Source organism: Lynx canadensis, chromosome A1, assembly GCF_007474595.2.
Source record: "Lynx canadensis isolate LIC74 chromosome A1, mLynCan4.pri.v2, whole genome shotgun sequence".
NCBI classification, from domain to species: Eukaryota; Metazoa; Chordata; class Mammalia; order Carnivora; family Felidae; genus Lynx; species Lynx canadensis.
Window position 1 is genome coordinate 239738846 of NC_044303.2, and position 25510 is coordinate 239764355.

General features: G+C 52.3%; 1 protein-coding gene across 5 annotated transcripts; it reads right to left on the reverse strand.

The window, feature by feature from the left end:
- Positions 1-686: 686 nt before the first annotated feature.
- On the reverse strand, positions 687-25451 carry EXOC3 (exocyst complex component 3). Of its 5 annotated transcripts, none has more exons than XM_030333332.2 (14): positions 25396-25451; positions 24553-24609; positions 23720-23910; positions 22623-22842; positions 13904-14585; positions 11789-11906; positions 10824-10949; positions 9692-9792; positions 7882-7992; positions 7639-7789; positions 6256-6378; positions 4760-4921; positions 4213-4340; positions 687-3446 (listed from the first exon to the last, which is right to left on the reverse strand). In XM_030333332.2, the coding sequence occupies exons 3-14, from the start codon at positions 23861-23863 to the stop codon at positions 3275-3277; spliced, it is 2238 nt and encodes a 745-aa protein (XP_030189192.1). In that variant the 5' UTR covers positions 23864-23910; positions 24553-24609; positions 25396-25451; the 3' UTR covers positions 687-3274. The 5 variants fall into 5 exon arrangements, with proteins under 5 accessions (XP_030189192.1, XP_030189185.1, XP_030189199.1 ...); XM_030333325.1 differs by lacking the exon at positions 25396-25451 and adding an exon at positions 25342-25370; XM_030333339.2 differs by lacking the exon at positions 24553-24609 and having other exon boundaries at positions 25396-25448.
- Positions 25452-25510: the final 59 nt, after the last annotated feature.

Here is a 25510-nt window from a genome sequence, read left to right on the forward strand (position 1 = left end):
GCCTCGCCCCCAACCAGGTGGAGCCCCTCCCAGGTGGCTCCTGCCTCTTCCCCCCCACCAGGTAGAGCCCCCCTGCCAGGTGGATCTCACCCCCCTCAGGTGGATCCTGCCCCTCCCTCCACCAGGTGGAACCCCTCCCAGGCAGATCCTGCCTCCCCCTCCACTAGGTGGAGGCCCTCCCAGGTGGATCTCACCCCCCAGGTGGATCCTACCTCACCCCCACCAGGTAGAACCCCTCCCAGGTGGATCTCACCCACCCAGGTGGCCCCTGCCTCGCCCCCCACCAGGTGCAGCCCCTCCCAGGTGGATCTCACCCACCCAGGTGGCTCCTGCCTCCCCCCACCAGGTGGGGCCCCTCCCAGGTGGCTCTTGCCTCCCCCTCCACCAGGGGGAGCCCCTCCCAGGTGGATCTCACCCACCCAGGTGGCTCCTGCCTTGCCCCCCACCAGGTGGAGGCCCTCCCAGGTGGATCTCACCCCCCCCCAGGTGGATCCTACCTCACCCCCACCAGGTAGAACCCCTCCCAGGTGGATCTCACCCCCCCAGGTGGCCCCTGCCTTGCCCCCCACCAGGTGGAGCCCCTCCCAGGTGGCTCCTGCCTCCTGCCCCCACCAGGTGGAGCCCCCCACCCCAGGTGGATCTCACACCCCCTGGTCATCCTTGAAGTCTTGTGGCACAAACACATCTTTTAATAGTTAAAATTTTAGATGTTTATTATAAAAGAAAATGGCACACCAATGCTGAGTCCATAGATACTTTTTTTATAAGAAGAATCTAACCTCTTATTGTAAATTTACAGCTGTTTCAAACCTGATAGGATGGTCTCAAGGAGTGTGGGTTCTAGGACCGCCGTAATACTACAGACGTGTTGCCTTATGACCAAGAAATCCAGGTGTGGGCAGGGCCTCGCTCGTCCAGTCCCATAGGGGAGTCCTCTGGCCTCTGCAGCGTCCGGTGCTCCGGGGCTGGGAGGGACGCCACCTGACCCCACCCATGTCCGTCAGGGCCCCACCTGCACTCTCCCAGACCTGCTGTCCAGGGAGCCCATCTCCGGGCTTCTCCTCACCGAGTCCCGCGTCTCTTCCCAGGTGGCACTGGTGTCCCCGTGGTATGCCTGGCTGACGGGCGCCCCACGCAGAAGGGAGGGCGGGGCAGCCAGAAGCCTCCACGTGGCCCACCCTCCCTGGAAGATTTCCTCTGGACAGAAAGAAGTGTCTGTGCTTCCAGGCTCCGTGTTTTGGGGTCACAGCTGTTTGGGCTGTACAGGGGTGGACTCGAGAGGGACAGCACCCCCGGTGAGCATCAGCTCGCAAGACTGCACCCCAGTCAGACAGACAAACCAGGAGCCCTGTCAATGAAACTTAAGAGTCAAGGAAATTTCCTCCCTGGACGCATCTTCTTCCAACTGAACAGCAAGAGAGTGGCCCCGAGACTCAGCGAGTCTGCAGTGGCCCGACGCGAACCTGTTTCTGGTACTGGCTGGAGGCTGCTGTCCCGTTAAGCCCACTTTCCCCAATGGACGCTTGGCACCAACTGGCCTGGAGGTGACCCTCCCCCGGGTGTCACCCAACCACCAGGACGCGGCCCTCTGCTGTCCCCACCACTCCCACCGCATCCTGGCCAAAGTGCTGCCTTCAAAACCACGAGTCCCCAGGGTCTGGGACGCGCCGGCATCTGGCATTCACTTCAGGCAGCCAGTGCTCAGCCCACCATCGCCGCAGGCATCCCGGAAGCAGGTGTGAGCAGGGACCGCGGACACCGGAGTGACCATCACACGATCAGGGCAAGGGGACCGGCCAGAACCATGTGCACCACTGGGGTCTGCTGTCATTGTGTGAAGATTCACCCCGGATGTTTGCTCCAAAGTAACATGGAGTGAAAATTCTCTCAGCTGGGGGAAAAATAGATGTATTTTTATTATTATAGGGACAATAACTAACAGTCGTTAACTCTTCGCTGCATGCGCTCAAAAAGCATTGGGCACTTGCTCCACGCAGGCATGAAGACGTCATACTTAGCATGTACACGAAGAGACAGGGCGTTACTACGCATTTGTCGAAAAGTTACGCCTCTCCTGAACCAGTAACGGTTCTAGGAACTGCATCCCATGTTTAGTTATTTCATCCCGTTTAGGCGTGGATTCCTTCCAGAAAAAGTCCTACGTGTGAATTTTTTTTTATCTCGCGAAGAGGAAATAAAGGTGGTTACCAGCTTTGCACCTTGAACGTGGCTGGAGAGGAAGGGAAGCCCACGTCCCAGAGACTCAGACTCGGCTGCTCAGAGTGGCCCCCGCTGCACTCACGAGGGGTCTGCAGTCCCTGGGCCCCTGAAGCGAGGGTGGGGGAGCAGGGCAACACCCCGTCCCTCATCGTGGCCGGCACCGCACGGCGCATCTGAGGAACCCCCTTGGCAAATGGCAGCGTGGGGAAGGGTCAGGACCCTTCAAACCCCACATACAAGTCCCTACCGTTCACTCTGGCGTGGCTTCTTTGTTAATTTGTCATGAGATTAAAGACTAATGTGCAAACAAAGCCACTGCTGAAGCAGTTGCCGTGGAGATGGTTACACAACGGGGGTCTACGGGATCCCGTGTCAGGTGTTAAGCGCGCACCAGATAAACGTTCACGTTCACTTCGAGTCTGTCAGACCTGACGCTCACGACGTCTCCAGCGAGGACCTGCCCGGCCATACCCACGGGTGCCAGGCTTGTTCCTACGGGAGGGCGGACCAGAGGGGCGCCTGTCCAACCTCACCCGGTAGGACTCTCAGCACGAGGGGGCTCCATGCAGAGCTGCGGAACACAGGCCCCCTGGTCCGGGCTCACGCACGTCCCTGGGCTGCACACCTGTCAACCAGAAACTAGCTTCCGGGCCCTGGAACCTTACCAGGTCACCCCGAGGAAGAAACCCTTCACAACCAGGAAGTCTTCATTTTCCTGCAAGAGTTTAGACTCTTTTATTGAGCGGCAGAGTTTTGGAGGTGTTTACACCGTGCAGAAATGAGGGGAGACCCAGGGGTTAAGGGGGACAGGCACCATGAGGCCCCCTCAGACGACAAGAGAGGAGAAAACCAGAAGAGCCATGACCATCAGAGAGCTCACTCATCAAGAAGCCACGAGCGCGGTCCCACCAGAGGCAGGCATGCGGGACCTGGGCGTCTCATGTCCCTCTGGCCGCCACGCATTTCCAAGGGTGGGAGACAGGCACAGCGTCACAAGGCCGGGGCCACGGGTGGGGGACGGGCACAGCGCCACAGCGAGGCTGGGGCCCACGGGCTACTTGAGGAGCTTCGCCACGTTCAGACTGGGGACCACGATCTCCTTGAAGATGGGCACGTAGTTCGGGTTTGCCTGCGTCGGGCCCTGCTCCAGCGTCTCGATGATGGTCTGCTTCATGTCCCGGCTGGTGTCCCCCCGCATGGCCAGCAGTGCACCGATGTGGTCATCCCTGTGGATGCGGGGACACCAGGGCTGCGTCAGGGGTGCACGCACAGCCACTGGCCCCCAGGCCCGACTCAAACTCCCCCAGTGCTCTCCCCACGCCTGGCTCAGCCAACCCCAAGGCCCCAGAGGGGGCTGGACAGCTGCAGACCACTCGTAACAACAGCAGAGAAACCAGAGTTCTCCTCTCACTGTGGCCTTTTCTTCAAGCTACAAGCACAAAGCTTTCTAGACTCTGTTCTCCTAAATTTTTAATGGATTGCCTGCTTACAGCAGGAGGACCCTGGGGAGGACAGGACCACCAGGCCCTCCTGCTTGAAGCCCAGAACACTGGCAGAAAGGGAAGACACTGGCTGAGTGTCTTGGTCGAGTGTGGCACGTGTCCCCTCTTCTCTGAACCCAGGAGCACAAGAGGAGCTTCCTGAAGCCACCTTGCTGTGCACCTTCCCCAGCAAACAGAGCGTGACCGACGCCCCACCTGTTCACTGGTGCTGACCCCAGGAGACGCGTCCCATGTTGGGGGCCTGTGGGCTCCAGGGCCTGTGGAGGGCCAGGGGAGGCACAGAGACATTGCTGTTCTCTGCAGTCCACTCTACTCCTGGCGGTCGCCCCCCCAGCCTGTCCCCACAGGAGCCCAGACCCCCCTCCCCGCCCCCCCAGTGGCGCTCACACCTGACAGCCAGGCTCTCCCATCTTCCCAGTGACCCTAGGAATGAGCCTGCTGCTCTGTGCCATGAATTCTAGCTGGAACAGGAAGGCACACTGGCCCTTACCTGATGTCTGGGTATTTGCTGACCAGCGTGGAGACTTCCAGATAGAGAAGAGACGGGTCTGTCAGCTTAATAACTTCTGCGACGGCAGTGATGGTGTCACAGTACCCGTCCGCATCCTCCCCAAAACCCTGGAAGACAGGGCGCCAGCGGCTGAGGGCCACAAAGGGGGACCCCTGACGAGTCTCTGTCAAGCCCTCACTTTGGCTGGCTCCCCACCTCCTACGTAGGTGGCTCTGGGTCCAGCTCAGGGTCCACAGTGAAGCCCTCACCAAGCACTCAATGGCGGTGCTACCGGCAGGAGGGCGGGGACAGTCGACAGGGAGTGAGCCCAGGACTGCCCATGAGGGTCAGGCTAGCGTCTGGCTAGCGCTGCCCCCCCCAAGGGTCTAGAAGCCACGCCCCAATGCAGGAAGCCTCAGCCACAGGGTCCACCAGACCTTCCCGTTCACACAATAGAGACCGACAGGTCTCCCGGTCCCCGACCAACTGGCCTATGGCCCTGGGGGTGGGGACGATGAGAAAGCCTCGGGGCCCAGGCGGCACTCACGGAGGCCAGCTTCCGGAACAGGTGGCGGAGCTGCGCGGCCTCCCGGACCATCCTCTCTGCGCCCTCCTTGCGCTCCTCTGCGCTGCGGAAGGAGATGCGCTTCTGCATGACGGCCCGCAGGTACTCCAGCACCACGCGCCGCTGCGCCTCTGCCGTCATCCTCTGCGGGCAGACACAGGGTCAGCGAGGTCCCTGCGGAGGTCCACCCTCGGTGGAGACCCGGGCGGGCGAGCCCTCGCCAATCGCCGGCAGAACCCTCCAGCAGGTGCACATCCGAGGTTTCCACTGCATCACCTCGCTGAACCACAACCCCATTCGCTACGGTGCTTTCCACTAAGTGGTGAAAGGAAACTGGAAACAAGGTTCTCTCACGAGACACGCGCCCGCCAGGTGCCCGAGAGGAGCCATCCAGACAAGACCCGTCTACCATCCGGAGGCCTGCACACAGCACTTGCCAGACACCGGCATTCAATCGACACAACAGATGTTTACGGAAGTAAACAGTGGAACCAAAAACTGTGCGAGCAACGGACGAGAGGGCTGCACGCCGACCTCAGACCGGCCAGAGGCTTCCTGGCAGGCGAGGGGACCGGTCAGTCGGGGGTTCCAACCACCGGGCCTCCCTACAGGTATCACTTTTAGTGGCTGAGTCACGAGAATTCCCTGTAAAATTAGTCCTTAGACAAGGGCTATACTGGGTCCCAGCCAACGCAGCAGGACAGGAAGACACGAAAGGTGCGAGGACCAGAAACGAAAACAGTGTCTCTGTTAAAATGACACAACCACGTACGTACAGGTCTGAAAGCGTCCAGAGACAAATCCTAGAAACACTCACAAAGTTTTACAATATCTGAACGTGAGGTCAGTGTATTAAAACCACTTCCATAAGCCAGAAGCAAACTTCTTAAAATATATCACTTTTTACGGTACACAAGCACGGCCCAACGCCCTGACAGGACACGCAAGGAGGGAGTGAGGAGAGACGCCCGGGCCCTGCAGGAGGACTTCATGCAGACGGCCGAGGGACACGGGGGCTCGGGCACACGGCTCCTTCCTTCGCCCATCTGCAGCAGGGCTCCCAGGTCCTCGCAGGGCCTGGCCGCACGGGGAAGAACCCTTGGGCCTCTGCCGGAGTGGAAACACAGCCAGGCTGCCTGTGCCCGGGACGGGGATCCGGAGAGGGAACGGCTGCTTCACCCTGGTCCACAGCCACTGCCTCCACCCTCCCTGCCAGGGGTCCCCATCACGAGCACTGCCTGCGTGTGTGGCCTTGTGCCAAAGACGGTTTGGTGGGGTGCCAGGAGGCAGTAAGGGTAAAGGAACAACACAAACCCCTTTAGACGCTGACGTGTCCTCCCTGCCTCAGGTTACTGAAACCACCTGTGAACACCCAGTCACAGAAGAACTGGACACTGAGTTCCACACGAGATGCCACGTGGGCTCCAACATGCAGGTGAGCACACGCCAACACCAAGTGGCTGTGCCCGCGCCCTTACCTTTTTATACGGCTTTTTAATTTTGGCAAAGTCATTGAAATAGTCTTCCACGGTAACACAAATGGTGTCCACGGCGTTGGACCCCAACAGCCACTTCCTCGTCATCAGCTCACTGAGATGTTGCTGAAAAGTGAAGGACAGAGAAAAACGTCACTTGGACGCTGTCCCCAAGTCACGTGTATCGGGAGAAAGGTGCTGCAGAGCCTTGGTGCCGTTCTGTGACAGCAGGCACACTCACGGGAAACCCCACTGGCCCGCGATCCGCGAACGCGTACCTTAGCTGCGGGAGGTGGACGCCGCACGTGACCGTCGTGCTGGGCTGCGTCCTCTACGCACGCCTGCAGTACACGTGCTGCCTTTAACATTCACGAGCATTTATTGCTTGATACTCTGCAACTCATTTACCCCAGCCTGACGGACACTTACAGTTTTTCACACTTGGCAATTACAAAGAAGGCTGCGACGAATTTGTGTTTCCGCAGGTGAAACCCCAAGAGCGTAACTCAGTCCACAAGTGTGCAAAGTGAAGCGTCAGTAGCCCTCCAGAAAGCAGTCCCCAGGCTGGCGACAACACGGACAGGTACTGCCGTGTTTAACCCTTGCTGTCCCGCTAAGCAACAGATACCACTTGGCTTGAATTTGCATATCCTGAAGGTCAGGGAGATAGGCAATTTTGTTTTGTATTTAGGACACTTGTAAAAACCCTTTTCTGTGAAACTTGGTCATCCTTTACTTTTCTCTTAGAGTTGTTACTTTATTTTGAAATGATTTCAAACGTATACATTTCATCTGTTCTCTACGCCATTTTCAAGAAAGTTACAGACCTCACAAAACGATCCCACCAATCACCCCAAAAGCTCCTTTCCAGCTACTTCCTTCCCAGCAGGACCTGAGATCGATCACAGTTTTAGTTTGTTCAATATATTCTGGTTTCTGCGAACATATCTAGATAATGCTAAGCCATCTAACCTGACTTGCTGTTCTCAGTGTATTATCCCTCAGATGTGATGCGAAACGCACTTTGTTAATGGCTTGTTTTGTGTTTTCACTCAAAGCTGAGACTGGTCTACGTGATGCGTGTGCAGTGTGCACATATTCTCAATTTGGTTCTGGTTTCGAGAACTCGCTAATGAACGTAATCCGTCTGCACACTTGCCCCCACTGGGTCTCCTCACAGTTCACGGGGTCTCTGCTCAGCTGTACATTGGAAGGGCCCCAAACCTGGGCCTCTGTCGTACAGGCGTACGTCACAGAGACGGAAAAAGCCCTTTGACAGTGAGAGAGGTGAAGTCGAGTGTCAGCCGGGTGCGTGTCCCCGAGGGCACACAGGACGGTAGCCCCGTTTTCAGCCTAGAAACGAAACGGCAAAGAAGTGGCTCCCACCTCCAGGTCCAGGAAGACCTCCTCCAGCAGGCTGCCACAGCCTTCCTTCGCAATGGCGTCCAGAATCCCGTCCATGCTTGGCTGGCTCAGGGACACGCCTGCTTCCGTGTCACTTTTCAAGTACTTCCTCTTTAAACTGACTATGGATTCTCTACGAGGCAACAGTTACGGCTCCGTGAAGTGGCCGAGCGCCCTTACCCGCTCCGCTGTTGTTTCTGGGCCGCCCTGTCCACGGTCACTTACTTAAAGGTCTGGCAGTTGTTGATGATGGCGATCACATACTGCACGTAGCAGTGCGGGTGCTGCCGGTCCCTCAGGTGTTGTTCTTTGTACGACTGGGTTTCGTCCTTGTATCTGGAACACACAGCCCCAGTAAACATCAGTCGAGGGGCAGGTGGGTGTGCCGGGCGCCACGCTGACATCACACCTCATAAATACATCTGGCACCGCTGACACCTGAGCAGGCAAGTCTTTACGGATAAGGTGAGTTTTGGGATGATCTGTAAGACCAGGGAAGCTGATCACTTTAAACGGACTCTTGAAGATAAATCTTCTATCGGGCTTTAAAATATGGTTCAGGATTCTCATTACACAAATATTTAGAAATATTTGTGAGTAAATGGGAAATTATTATTTCATCGGACATACAACTTGCCTAGAAATGCATACAATAGTGTTGAGAACATTATCAAGTATTAGATAAAATTTCACTTTCTGAAGAAGAACCAATAAATTACTCAAAAATAAATAACTCATTTGAGGTCAAGAAAACAAGCAAGTGAGATCACTACACGCTTTATTTCTGAATTTGTTAGATTCCCAAACACGTACAGGAGTAGAATAGCACAACGTACCGTATGTATGTTTAAAAGACCTTAAGAAAGAAGCAAACTGAAAACTGCCAATTACAGAGAAATAATTAAGCATTTATTCTGCCTTTCTGTCCGACATGTGGTTCAGGTAATCAAGCTTCTGAGGCTGATGAGGAAAGTTTCCTCTTTCTGCTAACGACAGGACTAAACAAGGCCACGATGTGCAGGTGGGTGACTGACGGGGACTCTCAGTGAGGGGCCCAGCTGTCGGCGCCTGAGCCAGCAGAGGACACAGGGACGTGCATCTCCTCGTGTACACACTGCCTGTGCGGGCTTCTTGCCAAAGGGCAAGGTGACAAAGATGAAACCCACAGCCTTTAGAGCCAACACGTGGTTGGCAGGTGGATGGCAGTCAGGGTTAGGCACTGTGAGATTATCTGACACGTGTCCACAGGCCAGTGGCTGAAAGAGGGGCAAGGCCGCACTCGAGGACCCGAGACCTCGCAATGCAGACCCTGCCGCTACCCCATCTGAATATGTAACTTGAAAGAGGTTTTCCTGGATCAACAGGGGGACGGGGGGACCCAAATACAAATTTGGTGTCAGATGATCCCAAGAAAGGATGCTCATGTGTACGTGGGTTGATGGCCCTACAGTGAGATAAGAACGCAGGAAATGAGGTGCCTGGATGTCTGGGATTTGCTTTAAAGTCCTCGGGGTGTACAGATGAGGTGAAGGGGGCTTTAAAGGGACGGCTTTTGAAGACGGATGACGGGTTGAGGTTTTTACACCTTTCTACTTCTGTAGAGGTTTGAAAATCTCCTTTGCGAACAATACAGAGGGAGGGAGGGGTCCTGGAAACACACCCCGAGACGCCCTGGAGGGCCGACTCCCAGTGATGGAACGTGGAGCCACCACCGAAGGAGTCTCCCCCTCCTGGGCCAGGGGCAGTTCAGACAACAGGAAGGACGCATCTGGAGGAGACTCTAATGACGGCGGCCCTGACCTCACTGCCCAGGAGACCTCACTGCCCAGCGGACCCGTCCAGACTCTCAGGAAAATGGCACAGTCCATTCCAAAGGAAGACAGTAAGAAAAAGCTTGTTTCAAAATAACAAAGGTCACTATAGCAAATCCGGGCTTCAAGCATTTTTTAACACCAGGCGTATCGGGATCAAAATTTTGCTTTTAAGTTTTGAAAACATACACTTTCTAAATCAGCACGCTGGCAAAAATACATACCTGCTCAGGAAAGAATTCATTTGCTGAAGACACAGAACTAGTACCTTTGTTTTCAGGTCTTCACTTATCTGAGCAGCAACTTGGAGATTCTGTTCAAACATCTAAAAATTGGAGAACTTATCAACTGTCGTATAAACTCACGAGAGTTTCCCATTACATAAAACCCCTATCTGCCAATTGGTAGTTACAGTCCACATTCAGGAAAAAAAAAATGAAACCGCTTGAAAAATAACAAAGTCAGTCAAACAACTTTCTCACTAGATAGAAAAAAACCAAGTGAATCACTTCCTAATTACCTGCAAACAGGCTGGTCTCCACAAAGAGGGAAGAGTATATGCTCCCCAGACAGGGAGGCTGGGTGTGGCTGGGGTCACATGGGTGCCGGGGGCTGGGCTACGACTTGCCACGGGGATTCCTTACGAAGAGTTAGGAGGGCGTACACTGGACTGAGGGGAGGCAGGTGTACAGAGACAGGGAAAGGCCAGACGGCCAGGCCAACTCCAGGCCCGTGGCACACGAGGCCTGTCAGGACACCAGTTTCCAAAATAAGGGAAAGGGTGGGGCCCCACCGGATGCTGACGGCGTCACCCAGAGACAGACGCCCGCATCGCTTCCTCGTGCCCAGCTGGTGCCCAAGCACATGCCACTGAAACGGTCCCACACAAGTATCAGAACACGGCTCCGCCCCCTCCTGCCAGAAAGCTTCCTCCAGGGAGAAACCCGACAGGAAAGCCGGAGGGCGCCAGCAAGTGCCAGGCATCAAAAAGGAATCATAAGAAGGCATGATTACGGCCAAAACATAAAGGACCCCTTCCCAAATCCATCAGGCGATGTTCAATCAGGCGGCATTTATGAAGACAAATCTTGGACATTTCCAACATGAGGAAACGTCAAAAAGCAAACTCCTATCTGAGCACCATACGCAAATAACACGTAATCAGGTTCTAGTTCAAATCCGAACACCTCACGGAAACTAAAGCAACGGTGGGCACAACTGCTTCAGACGGAGAAGGGCCTGAAGTACGAGGTGGGGCTCCCTCTGTCTTTACTACAGGGGCGGCTTCCTGCTGATCTGCAGCGCCCACAGAGCCCACGGACAGCCCAGGAATGACCCTCGATGGTGCGACAGTACCTGGAAGACGATGGCAGGGAGTGTCGTCTGGTAGTACCCGTCTTGGTCGGCTTCGGGCTCCGTCTCTTTCAGCCAGTCTTTCTTGTCTGTTTCTAGTGCTTTCCGCAGCCAGGCAATTATGTTTGACTAAAAGAAGTCCAGCATCGCAGAGAAAGAAGAGAAGAACAGGTCCCTCTGAAGCAAGGCAATGTCCTCTCTTCAGGGGTGCAGCAGCAGAAACCAAACTCAGGGTCCCGGGAGTCCCCGTTCCCACACGAGCCGTGCCACAAGCCGCCACCATGGCAGGTGGGGCCTCCACAGACAACCTTCCGGGCGAGAACCTCACTGCAGGCCAGGCCAGGCGGGTCAGAAGTACACAGAAGCACAAAGGCTGCCATGCTCCCAGCAGACCCGTCCACGAAGACCGCACACCAGCACTGTCGCTTCAGGACACGGACCCCACCCTGCTCAGCACCTCAGTCAGAATGCTATCTGCTACTCGGGCTCACCTTGTCCAAGGAAGCAGACCCTGACTGACCTCCTCCTGTCACCACAGGCCACCTGGGGGTCTTGGGCGGCATCTGGTCCCCAACTGCCACCACCCTCCCACTCCTGGGCTCAGCTCTAAGAGGCTGGCTGGCACCACTGCCCGTCAGCAGGACATCCAGGGGCCTCCCAAAGCCTCCAGGGGTAGGACAGGCTCACTCCTCACTCCAGCCGGAGGAGGTTCAAACACGTACCTCAACCTCCAGACCCAGTGGCCAGAGGACAAGCCGCCCTCCTCATCTAACTGGCCACGTGCACTTCAAGACCCAACTTCTCAGAAACAGAGCCTGCACATCCTGAGGAAACCAACATCAAAACAGGTCTCTCCCCTGCCTTCTCTTGCCCGCTGGCTTCGGTGACGGCAGCTCGACCCAGAGAGCCCACGTCGTGGTCTACGTGAGGGACACAGCCTGGCTCGGGACCACACAGCACCTACTCACAGTGAGAGTCGACATGTATGTGTCAAGCAGCTCAGAGACCACATCTGGAGAAAGCAAAGGCTCCAGGGTGCTGACATCCACTTCTGGGGCCAGCTCCGCGTTCCCCATCATCTCTGCACTATGGCAAAACCAGGTACGAGAAAGAATAATTACTAGGAAGACAGAAAACACTCAGGTAAGTGCTCCTGGGTCTTGTCATACACGAAGGACCCCCCCCCCCCGCCCACAATGCCACGCCGGGGAGGGGAGGCAGGGCTTGGGGAGAGTGCTGGGCGAGAAGGGGCCACATGAGGCGGCTCATTCCCTGGCCTCAGACGGCTGCACCCACATCACTCAGGAAAGAAACCCTGTGAGAGGAAGAACTGTTTTTTCTACCCATAGCACCTCCCCATGGGGAAGGCCAGGGCCTGGCAAATACAAGGTGCTCAGTAGACAGGTTCTATCAAACAAGGGAGTAACACCCAAGTACAATAATTTAGAAACCAGACCCTGAAGTTAGTGTTGCTAATCTATGCGGTTCATAACCTAACGTGAGTCAGCAAAAAGTGTCAATACGTCCAGGCGACTGTGCTTAAGAAGACACGGATGGGAACTGAGTTCCAGAAAAAAGTTTCCATAAAGAAGTTAGTATCTACGTGTGGCTAGTCCTCAAAAGTCCGAGGTTTAAATGTTCAGAAAACTCACACACCTTATGCCGTGTTCCCTAAACGTGTATTTACAATGAAAACGCTGAGTACTAACAGCTAGTCCACTATGTGTAAGAAATACAAGGTCTGGGGCGCCTGGGAGGCTCAGTCGGTTAAGCGGCCGACTTCAGCTCAGGTCATGATCTCACGGCCCGTGAGTTCGAGCCCCGCGTCGGGCTCTGTGCGGACAGCTCGGAGCCTGGAGCCCGTTTCGGATTCTGTGTCTCCCTCTCTCTGACCCTCCCCCGTTCATGCTCTGTCTCTCTCTGTCTCAAAAATAAATAAATGTTAAAAGAAAAAAAAAAAAAAGAAAGAAATACAAGGTCTTCCTCAGTGAACTTCAGAAAATTCTGTGACTATTAAAAGACTTTTCATCCTAGATTTACACCCAGGGAATCTTTTTATTTTTTTATTTTATTTATTTTTTTTTTTTAATTTTTTTTTTCAACGTTTATTTATTTTTGGGACAGAGAGAGACAGAGCATGAACGGGGGAGGGGCAGAGAGAGAGAGGGAGACACAGAATCGGAAACAGGCTCCGGGCTCCGAGCCGTCAGCCCAGAGCCCGACGCGGGGCTCGAACTCACGGACCGCGAGATCGTGACCCGGCTGAAGTCGGACGCTTAACCGACTGCGCCACCCAGGCGCCCCCCAGGGAATCTTTTTAAAAAAAAAATTTTTTTTTAATGTTTAATTTATTTTTGAGACAGGGAGAGACAGAGCACAAGTGGGGAGGGGCAGAGAAGAGGGAGACAGAATCCAAAGCAGGCTCCAGGCTCTGAGCTGTGAGCACAGAGCCAGATGTGGGGATCGAACTCACAAACCGTGAGATCATGATCTGAGCCGAAGTCAGAGGCTTAACCGACTGAGCCCCCAAGGCACCCCTCACCCGAGATTCTTAGATCAACCTCAAACCAATCAAGCACAAAATCGCTCATTCCTTTTGTGAAGTGATAAAATCACAAGGCTGGAATGCAAAGAGAACAGACTTTTCTCGGCTACTGGTGAGAGTAAACCAGACTGGGGGCACCGGAAGCCAGGAGGACGGAGTGGTGCCTCCTTCCCAGCCATGTGACTATGCAGGTCCCGGGACCTCCTGTGCCCACGCGTCCCCACCTGTCCAACGGGGTGAAATCACACACTCGGGGTACCACCGCAAGGAGGGAATGGGTTAGTGCACAGCGGGCTCAGTATCATAGAAAAGCGCAACACAGAGCCGCTCAATAGGGCCTGGGCATCAAGGGCACCACCTAAACACAAGGGCGTTCACACAACCAGAGTCTGGGCCCTGACCTCAGGGGAAGCCCACAAACAGGCCAGAGAGGAGACTTTCGTCGGCAAGAAAACAAAGTCTGAGGGTGCCGAGCACACACCAGAGCAAAACAACTCAACTCTACGTGAACGAAATGCAAGAGTGAACCTGGAGTTACCTTGTGTAGGTGTTCAAGACCCAAGTCAACAGGCTCACGATCTCATTGGCTTCCAGGTCTTCGGACGCGAGCTCCTGCATCCGCGTGCTCAGGGCCTGGTGGTACATGCTCAGGAGGTTTCTGAAGATTTCATAATGCGGGGGGAAACACTGAACCATCAGGTTTTTGGCAACAATGAGGTCATCTAGCACGTACTTCCGTATAATTTCCAGGTGGCGGACGAGCCACATCTTGTCCGACTCCCTGGTGTCTGCCTGTGTGCCCTCAATTCTAGTGGTCACAGTTCTGTCCAAGATGGCAAACATTTTCTCCTTCCAGTTCTTGGGCCTCCCGGGAGGAACAAAACCAGTTTGCTTTTTTCGGTCAAGTATGCGCCTGTCAATTTTTTCTTCCCTTTCTATGATTCTAACAACTGAGACCAGCAAGGTGGGGTCACGGCGAACAGTGACCAGTGACCTCTGCAGCACCATCCACAGCTGCTTGGCCAGCTCGTCCGAAAGCCCCTGTGTGCTCCCGAAGTAGCCGTGGATGAGGGTCATGTCACGAGTGTTCCCACTGTCCATGCGGTACTGCTCGTACATCAGCCCGTCCCGGGAGCACTCCAGGTCCATCAGCTTCCGGTGGGCCTGCAGGAGTGCCCCCTGTTCTATGAGGTCCTGGGTCTCCCTCACAATCTCGGGCACTAGGGAAAAAGGCACAAGATGGCACTGTGAAAACCACACAAAAGGCTGTGCGGGACGCTGGGAAGGAGGCAGAGGATGGGGACCTGTCTGTGCGGGATGCTGGGAAGGAGGAGCACGGGCACCTGTCTGTGTGGGAGGCTGGGAAGGACACAGAGGACACAGCATGGGGACCTGTCTTGCCACCCAGACAACTGCACTGGCAGAAGCTGGGTAACTACTTGGACTGTGGAGTCTGCGGAAGGCCAGCAACTTCCCAAAGAAGGCTTGGTGGTAAACTGAGGTTAATTTCGGTCCGTCGCAGCTCTGAGCACAGGAGCAGCTCCCCAGGCCCGGCCCAGCCCGCCACATGCTCTTGAAGCAGCTCGCACACAGCCCGAGAGAACCTGGGTGAGCAGAAAGGACCACGTCCTCCAATACTAAGGATCTGTGTCCCCACTGTTGGCTGATCAGGGAGATGCGGACACGGAGGTGGAGCCCACTGTTACTACAGGCCCACCACCAATGTTGTAACCCTTCTCTCTTCTACCAGGTGACTTCTGGGGGATTTAAAGAGCCAGTGCCTCTTTCCCCCTCTGTTTTTATTCCCGTCTCCCTCCAGACATAGATCCAGGCTCAGCAGACCTGAGAAGACCTTCAATACTTCTTGGTCTGATCTGCAGCACAGGGACAGCCTCCAATAACCAAAACACAAGTAATAAACAAAATCACCCCCTGGGGAAGAGGAGCACCTGATTTCAGAGTTCTCAGGTTACCAGATTCAAATGCCCAATGTCCAACGAAAAAAAAAAATCACAAGGCATCAAAAGATACAGGAAAGTATGGAGATTCAGGGGAAAAAATTACCCAACACAAACCATCCGTGAGAAACACTAGGTGGTTGGTCTACCAGACAAAGACTTTAAAGCAAGTCTTAAATGTGCTCCAGAGACTAAAGAAAGAGGTGCAGAAAGTCCAGAAAATGATACAGGAACAAAATGCAAACATCAATGAAGAGCCAGGAACCCTAAAAGGAAACCAAAAACCACCCTGAAAATGAAAACATTTATCTCAAGTGTACAAAGGCGGGTCTGATGGTCAGAAGGAAGACTGCGGACCAAAATGGGACAATGGACATTACCAGGTGAGAGGACCAGAAGGAAAAAGGACTAAAGGAGAGTGACCAGAGCCTCGGGGGTCTGTGGGCCACCATCAGGTGACCGGCACGCACACTGTGGGCGTCCCAGAAGAGGGAAAGAGAGAAAAGGGGGCAGAGAAATGATCTGACTAGTGGTCAAACTTGCATTTAACTTGATCAAAGACAGGTCTATGAACATCTGAAAACTCACTAAACTCCAAGAAGAAAAAACTCAGAGGATCTAGAACAAGACATGTTACAAACACACTGCTGAAAACCAAAGACAAAGGGAGAACCTTGAAAGCCGTGAGGGGGAAGCAGCTGGCTGCCTATGAGGGAACCTCAGTAAGACAAGAAGGTTGTTCACCGTGGAGGCCTGACAGCAGGGGGCTGGGACAGTCGAAGACTGAAAGGAAACCACTGTCACCTGAGTCCCATACCCAGCAAAACTATGCTTCAAAATGAAGGAGATATGAAGACACTGCCAGACACACACAAGCCGAGGGAGCTCGTGACCCCAAAACCTGCCCGGAGACCTCCTGGGAGCCCTGCAGGTGACAGGAAAGGATGCGGGACAGTAATGCAAAGCTGGGTCGAGAAGTACAGATTTCGGTAAGGGAAATATATGGGTAGCTGGAGAAGCCAGTGTTATCGTAACTTTGGTTTGTACCTTTACTTTTTGTTCTAAGTAATTTAAAAGACTAATACAGCTAGGAAAAAAATTACTTGTTCAAAGATAATATTACTATAACTGGTTTATAATTCCACATGATTTGAGACTAATACATAAAAAACAACAACCAGTGAGTCTGTTTTTGGACAACATATAAAGATGTAAGTTTGTGACATCGACAACTGTAAAGGGGTAAGGACGGCATCATGTACGAGGAGGGTTTTCATCTGTTATTGAAGTTAAGCCAGGATAAATTCAGAGTATTTTAACTTTATTTTTTAAATGTGATCCCCATGGTAACCACAAAGAAAACAGCTATTGGATATATAAAAAAAGGAAATGAGGAGTAATTCAAACATTTCACTACAAAAAAATCAACTAAACACAAAACAAGACAATAATGCAGAAACGGTAGACACAAAGGCTGTAAGGCACACAGAAATCAAATGGGGAAATGACGGAAGTAAGGCACCCACTATCAGGGATTACTCTACATGTAAGTGGATTAAACTCTCCAATCAGAAGACCAAGACCGCAAAAGGGACAAAAACACAAGATGCAGCCACCTGGCATCTACAAGAGACTCACTCGAGATCCACAGATACAAAGCGTGTGAAATGAGAGGCCGGAGGGAACACTCCATGTGAACAGTGACCAGATTAGAGCAGGCGGCCCTACCAATATCAGGCAAAACAGACCCCAAATCAACAAGTTTACAAGACACAAAGAAGGCATCATATGTTAATAAGAAGCTCTTTACAGCCAGAATCTTACAAACATTTACGCACTCAATGAGAGACCACCGAATTACACGAAGCAGAAATCCGCAAGATTGGGGAATAGACAGTCCCGTGATCATAGTTGGGAGACTTCGATGTCACTCACAGTAACGGACAGGACAAGCAGTCAAGAGAGAAGGACATAGAGGACCTGAACCACACAAGCACCGACCTCTAACAGACACCCAGGGGACACTCCACCCAGCAGTGGCACACCTGTTCCTCCAAGAGCACGTTTTCCAGGACAGACCACATCTTACACCACGAATTAAATCTCAGTAGATTTTAAAAGACAGATATTATACAAAATACCTTCTCCAACCATGATAGATGAAGTTAGAAATCTGTAACATTAGAAAAATGCACAAATCTGTGGACACTAAACATATTCAATCACTGGATCAAAGAAAAAAAATCACAAAAGAAATTAGAAAACACCTATGAAAACACAGCACACCAAAACTCATGGGACCAAGGAAAGCAGTTTAAAGGAGAAGTGTATGAACTCTAAATGCTTACATCAAAGAAAAGGAAAAATGTCAAGTCAACAACTGAACTTTATAATTTAGGGAACCAGGAGAAGAGCAGGGTGACCCTAAGGTCAGCAGAAGGAAGGCAGTAAAGAGGAAAGCAGAGAGAAACAAAACAGACAACAGGAAAAGAACACAGAAAATCGACAAAACCAAAAGGTGGTTCTTTGAAAAGATCAACAGTTGACAAACCTTTGGCTAAATGGTCTTAAAAAGAGAGAGAAGACTCAAATACTAAAATCAGAAATGAAAGTGGGGACATGGCTGCCGATCCTGCAGAAATACGACCACAAGAGTCCTGGAAACTGTACCACGACCTAGACAAGGGGCACAAACCCACCCAGACTGACCCTGAAGAACAGGAAATCTTTTTTTTTTTTTTTAAGTTTATTTATCTTGGGAGCAAGTGTGAGCAGGCGAGGGCAGAGAGAGAGGGAGGGAGAGAATCCCAAGCACGCTCCCCGATGTCAGCGCAATCTCGTAATCGTGAGATCATGACCTGAGCCGAAACCAAAAGCGGGACCCTTAACCGACTGAGCCTCCCAGGCGCCCCTGAAGAAACGGAAAATCTAAACAGACCCATAACTAGTAAAGGGAGGGGAAGTGGGAGCTAACATTTAACGGGTGTAAAATTTGTTTTTTCTTTCAGTTTTACTAGCATGTGACGGGCATGCAACACTGTCCCATGCCTGTTTCACGAGAGGAGTCCGGGGGTGGGTGGTCATGACAGCTGCACAACAACATGAAAGCACTTGACACCACAGAACTGTACACGCAAACAATCAGGCTGATAAACTTTTCACCCTGTGTATCTTACATTAAAATAAAGTGGGGGGGGGGGGGAAGGCTGTGTGCACAGTACTCCTGAATTACAGGTAACGAGAAAAGCCTGAAGGCCGTCAAACCAGCACATCTTGGCTTCCCAGGGGAATTCTACCAGACATTTAAAGCAGAAATCATACCTATCCTTCTCAAGCTATTCCAAAAAATAGAAAAGGAAGGAAAACTTCCAGACTCATTCTATGAAGCCAGTATTACTTTGATTCCTAAACCAGACAGAGACCCAGTAAAAAAAGAGAACTACAGGCCAATAACCCTGATGAATATGGATGCAAAAATTCTCAATAAGATACTAGCAAATCGAATTCAACAGCATATAAAAAGAATTATTCACCATGATCAAGTGGGATTCATTCCTGGGAGCAGGGCTGGTTCAACATCCGCAAATCAATCAACGCGATGCATCACATTAATAAAAGAAAAGATAAGAACCATATGATCCTGTCCATCCATGCAGAAAAAGCATTTGACAAAATTCAGTATGCTTTCTTTTCTTTTTTTTTTTTTCAGTATCCTTTCTTAATAAAAACCCTCAAGAAAGTCAGGATAGAAGAAACATACTTAAACATAAAAGCCATTTATGAAAAGCCCACAGCTAATATCATCCTCAATGGGGAAAAACTGAGAGCTTTCTCCCTGAGATCAGGAACACGACAGGGATGTCCACTCTCACTGCTGTTGTTTAACATAGTGTTGGAAGTTCTAGCATCAGCAATCAGACAACAAAACGAAATCAAAGGCATCAAAATTGGCAAAGATGAAGTTAAGCTTTCACTTTTTGCAGATGACATATTATACACAGAAAATCCAACAGACTCCACCAAAAGCCTGTAGAACTGATACATGAATTCAGCCAAGTCACAGGATACAAAATCAATGTACAGAAATCAGCTGCATTCTTATACACTAATAATGAAGCAACAGAAAGACAAAGAAACAGATCCCATTCACAACTGCACCAAGAAGCATAAAATACCTGGGAATAAACCTAACCAAAGATGTAAAAGATCTGTATGCTGAAAACTATAGAAAGCTTATGAAGGAAATTGAAGAAGATATAAAGAAATGGAAAAACATTCCGTGCTCATGGATCGGAAGAATAAATATTGTTAAAATGTCAATACTACCCAAAGCTATCTACACATTCAGTGCAATCCCAATCAAAATTGCACCAGCATTCTTCTCGAAGCTAGAACAAGCAATCCTAAAATGTGTATGGAACCACAAAAGACCCCGAATAGCCAAAGTAATATTGAAGAAGAAGAGCAAAGCAGGAGCCATCACAATCCCAGACTTTAGCCTCTACTACAAAGCTGTAATCATCAAGACAGCATGGTATTGGCACAAAAACAGACACACAGACCAATGGAACAGAATAGAAACCCCAGAACTAGACCCACAAACGTATGGCCAACTAATCTTTGACAAAGCAGGAAAGAATATCCAATGGAAAAAAGACAGTCTCTTTAACAAATGGTGCTGGGAGAACTGGACAGCAACATGCAGAAGGATGAAACTAGACCACTTTCTTACACCATTCACAAAAACAAACTCAAAATGGATAAAGGACCTGATGTGAGACAGGAAACCATCAAAACCCTAGAGGAGAAAGCAGGAAAAAACCTCTCTGACCTCAGCCGCAGCAATTTCTTACTTGACACATCCCCAAGGGCAAGGTAATTAAAAGCAAAAATGAACTACTGAGACCTCATGAAGATAAAAAGCTTCTGCAGAGCAAAGGAAACAATCAACAAAACTAAAAGGCAACCAACAGAATGGGAAAAGATATTTGCAAATGACATATCGGACAAAGGGCTAGTATCCAAAATCTATGAAGGGCTCACCAAACTCCACACCCGAAAAACAAATAATCCAGTGAAGAAATGGGCAGAAAACATGAATAGACACTTCTCTAAAGAAGACATCCAGATGGCCAACAGGCACGTGAAAAGATGCTCAACGTCGCTCCTCATCAGGGGAATACAAATCAAAACCACACTCAGATATCACCTCACGCCAGTCAGAGTGGCTAAAATGAACAAATCAGGAGACCACAGATGCTGGAGAGGATGTGGAGAAACGGGAACCCTCTTGCACTGTTGGTGGGAATGCAAACTGGTGTAGCCTCTCTGGAAAACAGTGTGGAATTTCCTCAAAAAATTAAAAATAGATCTACCCTATGACCCAGCAATAGCACTGCTAGGAATTTACCCAAGGGATACAGGAGTGCTGATGCATAGGGGCACTTGTACCCCAATGTTTATAGCAGCACTCTCAACAATAGCCAAATTATGGAAAGAGCCTAAATGTCCATCAACTGACGAATGGATAAAGAAATTGTGGTTTATATACACAATGGGAATACTATGTGGCAATGAGAAAGAATGAAACATGGCCCTTTGTAGCAACACGGATGGAACTGGAGAGTGTTATGTTAAGTGAAATAAGTCACACAGAGAAAGACAGATACCATATGTTTTCACTCTTATGTGGATCCTGAGATACTTAACAGAAGTCCATGGGGGAGGGGAAGAAAAAAAAAAAGAGGTTAGAGAGAGAGAGAGCCAAAGCATAAGAAACTCTTAAAAACTGAGAACTAAGGGTTGATGGGGGGGGGTGGGAGGGAGAGGGGGATGGGTGATGGGTATTGAGGAGGGCACCTTTTGGGATGAGCACTGGATGTTGTATGGAAACCAACTGGACAATAAATTTCATATTAAAAAAATTATAAAAAGAAAAAGAAAAACAAAAACAAAACACCAGCACATCTTCCCAGTAAGATCTACTCCTAACAAAAATACATACGTAACACAGCCTCATTCATTCCTCAAGGGAAGGAAATTATTTTCAACCCCTGTGGATGGACTGCTTCCAGTAAAGTCACGTTCTGGTCATCTGGCGTTAGTTTTACAAGACTGGAAGGAAATCATAAGGAGAGAGATTAACTAGCAAGGTGCCAGCTGGGTGTCACAAAGGAGAGTCGGGCGTGGGGACTCCATGCTAGTCCTGGGGACAGCCACCAAGAGGAGCTGCCTCCTTAGCACCCGCTGCAGGGCCGGCAACAGCTGTGCCGTTCGCGTAGCTATGTGGGAAGCAACTTGGAAGGTGGCCCAAGGTATCAGACCTCGGGAGGCTGAGTGCAGAGCGAGGGGTCAGACCAGGCGCGAGAGGGCGGAGGAGTCAGAGCCTGAGGACGCAAGCTGCCAAGGTGCTTTGCAGTGCCCCAGTGGTGGGAGACACGCGGCCTTGTGACGTTCAGGGGTCAAGCAGAGTTTAGGGAAGGACACAAAGAATCCACGGACACCAGACATGGGATAAAGGAAGGTTCGGCATCAGACTATCCCAAGGCCTCTGGCCGGGATGCTGGTGACCCTGATAAAGGGGAGGGGATGAGGGTGGCGGGAGACAGACTCTGGACTGTGCAGAGTGGACAGAGAGCCCCGCCCAGGGGACTGACACTGTTCCACAAGGCTGTGGAGTGTACTTCTTCTCAGCAACGAGGTGTCGGGACACGGCTCCGAAAGGGCCACTCCATACTCCCTTTCCCTGCGCCACTCCGCCAGCCCCCAGACCCCCACCAGGTCCCAAGGTCCCCAGCGCTGAGCTGCCTGACGCCGCAGAGCAGTCCCTCCTCTGCCCTCCCCACCCTTGGCCTGTGAGCACTCTCTTCCACCTAGAAAACGCTACTCTCCTGCGTCACCTCTCTCTGGGAACTGGACCCTCTGTCTTGTTCGCCAGGATGCATCTTCTCCTTGGCCTGTCAGGGCCCCCTGGTCTAACAGCCATACTGTGGCCAGGGGAGCGAAGCTCCCATAGCGCTTATTTGACTAACCCGTTTCTGTGCCTCTGTCCTGGCAAACAGAACGACAAGCATTCTCCTGGTCTTTGCAACTGGTCCCTTCGTCCTTAGTCCAAACAAGTAGTCAACTGCTTAGGCGGGAATCAAACCCACTATCCGTGCAGAGGCAGGTCTACAAAACACCCTGCACGAAAGCTGGGTCCACCCCCGCATCACCCACAGAGCTGTGGGGAAGAGCACAGACAGGACGCTGCCCCTGACGCCCAAGGCACCCGCCCTCCTCAGCTGTCCCCCCGGCCACCTGAGAAGATGTTCTTGAGGTTTTCCACGGCGGCAGCAAGCTGGCTGTGCCGCACGACAGCGTCCTTCACATCCTTGAGGCTCTCAACGGTGTTGATGCTCTGCCTCCAGTCTCTGCTGACATCGGCCAGGGACCGCTGGATGTCTGTGACGTCGCTCAGCGCGCTGTGGAGCTGGCTCAGGCCCGTACGCACACCATCCAACTGGGACTGGATCGCAGCCTAGGGGAGACACCCAGGGGAGATGCGTCGGGCTCTGCACCGGGCCTGGAGCCTAAGATATTCTCTCTCTCTCTGTCTCCCCCCCCTCCCACCCCCCGGCCCTCTCTCTGGCTCATGTCTCATGATGGTCAGAGCCACTGTGCAGAACTGGTACATCTGAGATTCAGACTCCCTCCACCAGTGATGCCGAGTGGCCACGAGCAAGCTGTACAGCCAGAAGGCAGGGGGCATGAAGGAATGGCAGCAGGTGGAGGGGACAGGGAAGGGAAAGACCAGGTGGCACAATCAAAGCCAGGAACACACCTGACCCAGGAGTCACAAACTGCAGGTAGAAATCATTAAGACGATGGTAACAGACTGCACAAGGTTCCTAAGTCACCAGTGATAATCATCTGTTAATCCCACAAGTTTCTGGAACAGATAAAAATTCTGACTACAAATGTAGCGGGTCCAAACTATTTTTTAAATGAAAGGAAAACTACCATTTTAAGTAAGTCTAACCGGCCTTCAGATGCTTCATTTTGGGACAAATGAATGACCCTCACCTGTCTCATCAAGCCTGCCATTGCCTGGATGCTAAAAGCGTTTCCAGCTGAAGAGGTGACCCTGCAGCCTCATTCTCTTAAGGGTGTTCCTTTGGGACTTCCAATATTCCCACAATCTCCTTTGTGAATCTACTGCTTGGTAATACAGGGTTGGAAGGAATGTGTTAAGGAAAGGTGATGTTCCATTCTGCCTCTTTCCAGATCGTCACAAAATCCAATTTAATTTAGCAAAACTACAATGAAGATGTTGTGCAGAAACCCAGAACTCAAAAGAAAGAGATCTGTCCTGATTGGGAGTAAAGCCGACGCCCATGGCCTCTCTGGTCTCGTACCTTCAATCTGGCCTCCACAGAGGCCTTTTTCCGGGCCTCTCTTCTGCGATACTGCTCGACTTTATCCAGCTGGTCCGGGCGCTGAAGCATCCCAGCAACCCTCTGGACCGCTGTCGCAACAGCCTCCCGGTCTGTTTCCTTCATGATTACAAAGCAGGTGGGATGTCTGCACCTGTCATGCTAGAGGTGTCCTGTGAGGGCGGGGGGAGAGCGCGGGAGGAGGTCAGGGAAGGAAGAAATATCAGGTACAGAACTCATTCCCCTAACAGTCAGCTGTTCACAATGGAGCTGGAAAGACAGCATTTGAGATCATTAACCCCTTAAACCCGAAAGCTGAACCGGGATTACGAGCTCCTTAATACGAAATGCAAACCTTCAGAACTCTGATATGAAGACAGTTCTACCCCTAAGTGGAGCAGAGGCACTCACAGGTACGAACTCTGATCTCTGAACAGAGAACGTGTCCATGGGGAATTCAGACCCCTCATCCTATCAGGTGTCGGTCTCCAAGGGACTTCTCTTCCCTAGACAAGGCCAATTTCTGGAGCCTTCACAGAACCCTTTGGCCACATCGGTGGGGCGGCTGTGCCCAGAGGCCTCGGTGAGGACGCGGAGGCACAGGGACAGCACACACCTCAACATGCCTCGCCCCTCCCCTGCTCCAGTCCCGGCCCACGCCCTAGGGTTCCCCTCAAAACTCACTGCCGTCTGTAATACCCAGCATTCTGCTGCCTGCACTCAACAGCCCAATAACCAAAGATGAGGGGGCAGAAGGCACCTGTGCTCAGGTACAACGTGCAGAGCACGGACGCTTGCCTGCCGGGCAAACCTACCTTCCAACCCAGCTCCAGAGCTCTACTCCTGGCACCAACAGGGGTATCTGGTGAGGCCTGCCAAGTGAGAGGGTTTCATACACACGGGATCCCCTGACCTCAGCTATTAAACTCCTACTTCTGCGCATGTTTTCTGTATACAGCTTCTTAAAGCGGAAGGGCCATCCTCTCCCTTAATACTTTACTCCTCATTCCCACAGCTTTCAGAAAAACCCAGAACTGCACCGACTATCTCCGCCATGGGCTCTGTATCAGGTAATCACTGGGTGCAGGATGCGCCTTTCTGCTCCTCTTTCGAAAGGCACTACGCTGCAACCAGTCCTTCCCACCAATGCCCACCAATGCCGAGAATCTAACGGGACAGAAAAATGCGCAGATGCCAAAGGCAACCAGCCTTAAATTCCACCACCCGAAGGCAGGCGTTTCCTCCTCGGCCGACACTCACTGCAGAGGTAACCCGCGCTTCCACCGGCCGCACACCTGCACGGTTTTCCGCATGGGGCGGGACGGTAACCGCAGAAGCGGGCCTCCAGCCGGTCGCAGGTGCGCACAGCAGGCCTCGGACGGCCCCCTGCGGCTGGCTCGGTGCCCCCCCGAAAGCTCCCCAGCGAGCGGCGCTCTCGGAGTCGACAGGCCCCTACCCACCGGGGTGAGGGGCGACATCGCGGCCTCAACCAAGCCTTCCCGGCCACAGAGCGACCGGGCCGCGACAGTCGAGAGCCCGGCTGTGCTGCCCGTTTCCCCGCCCGACCCCTCCCATTCCCCCCTCCGTCCCCTCCGTCCTCGCACCGCGCCGACCACCGCCCAGGAGCTCGCGCTCCTCCGCCGCCGTCTACGACTCACCGCCTCCACCACCGCCGCCGCCGCCGCCGCCGCCCGGCTCTGGGCCCGGAAGTAAGCCGCCCACAGACACTTCCGCTTCCGGCCGCGCGCCGGAAAGGCGGGGCCTGAGCTGTCA

What these genes read in the sequence shown, in the direction of transcription:
- EXOC3 (XM_030333332.2), bottom strand. Translation starts at nt 23,863, where the DNA reads ATGAAGGAAACAGACCGGGAGGCTGTTGCGACAGCGGTCCAGAGGGTT. An exon ending in CATACATGTCGACTCTCACT is followed by an intron (nt 10,950 to 11,788) that starts GTGAGTAGGTGC and finishes GACTTCTTTTAG; the next exon opens with TCAAACATAATTGCCTGGCT. An exon ending in AGGTCTTCCTGGACCTGGAG is followed by an intron (nt 6,379 to 7,638) that starts GTGGGAGCCACT and finishes TTCACTTTTCAG; the next exon opens with CAACATCTCAGTGAGCTGAT.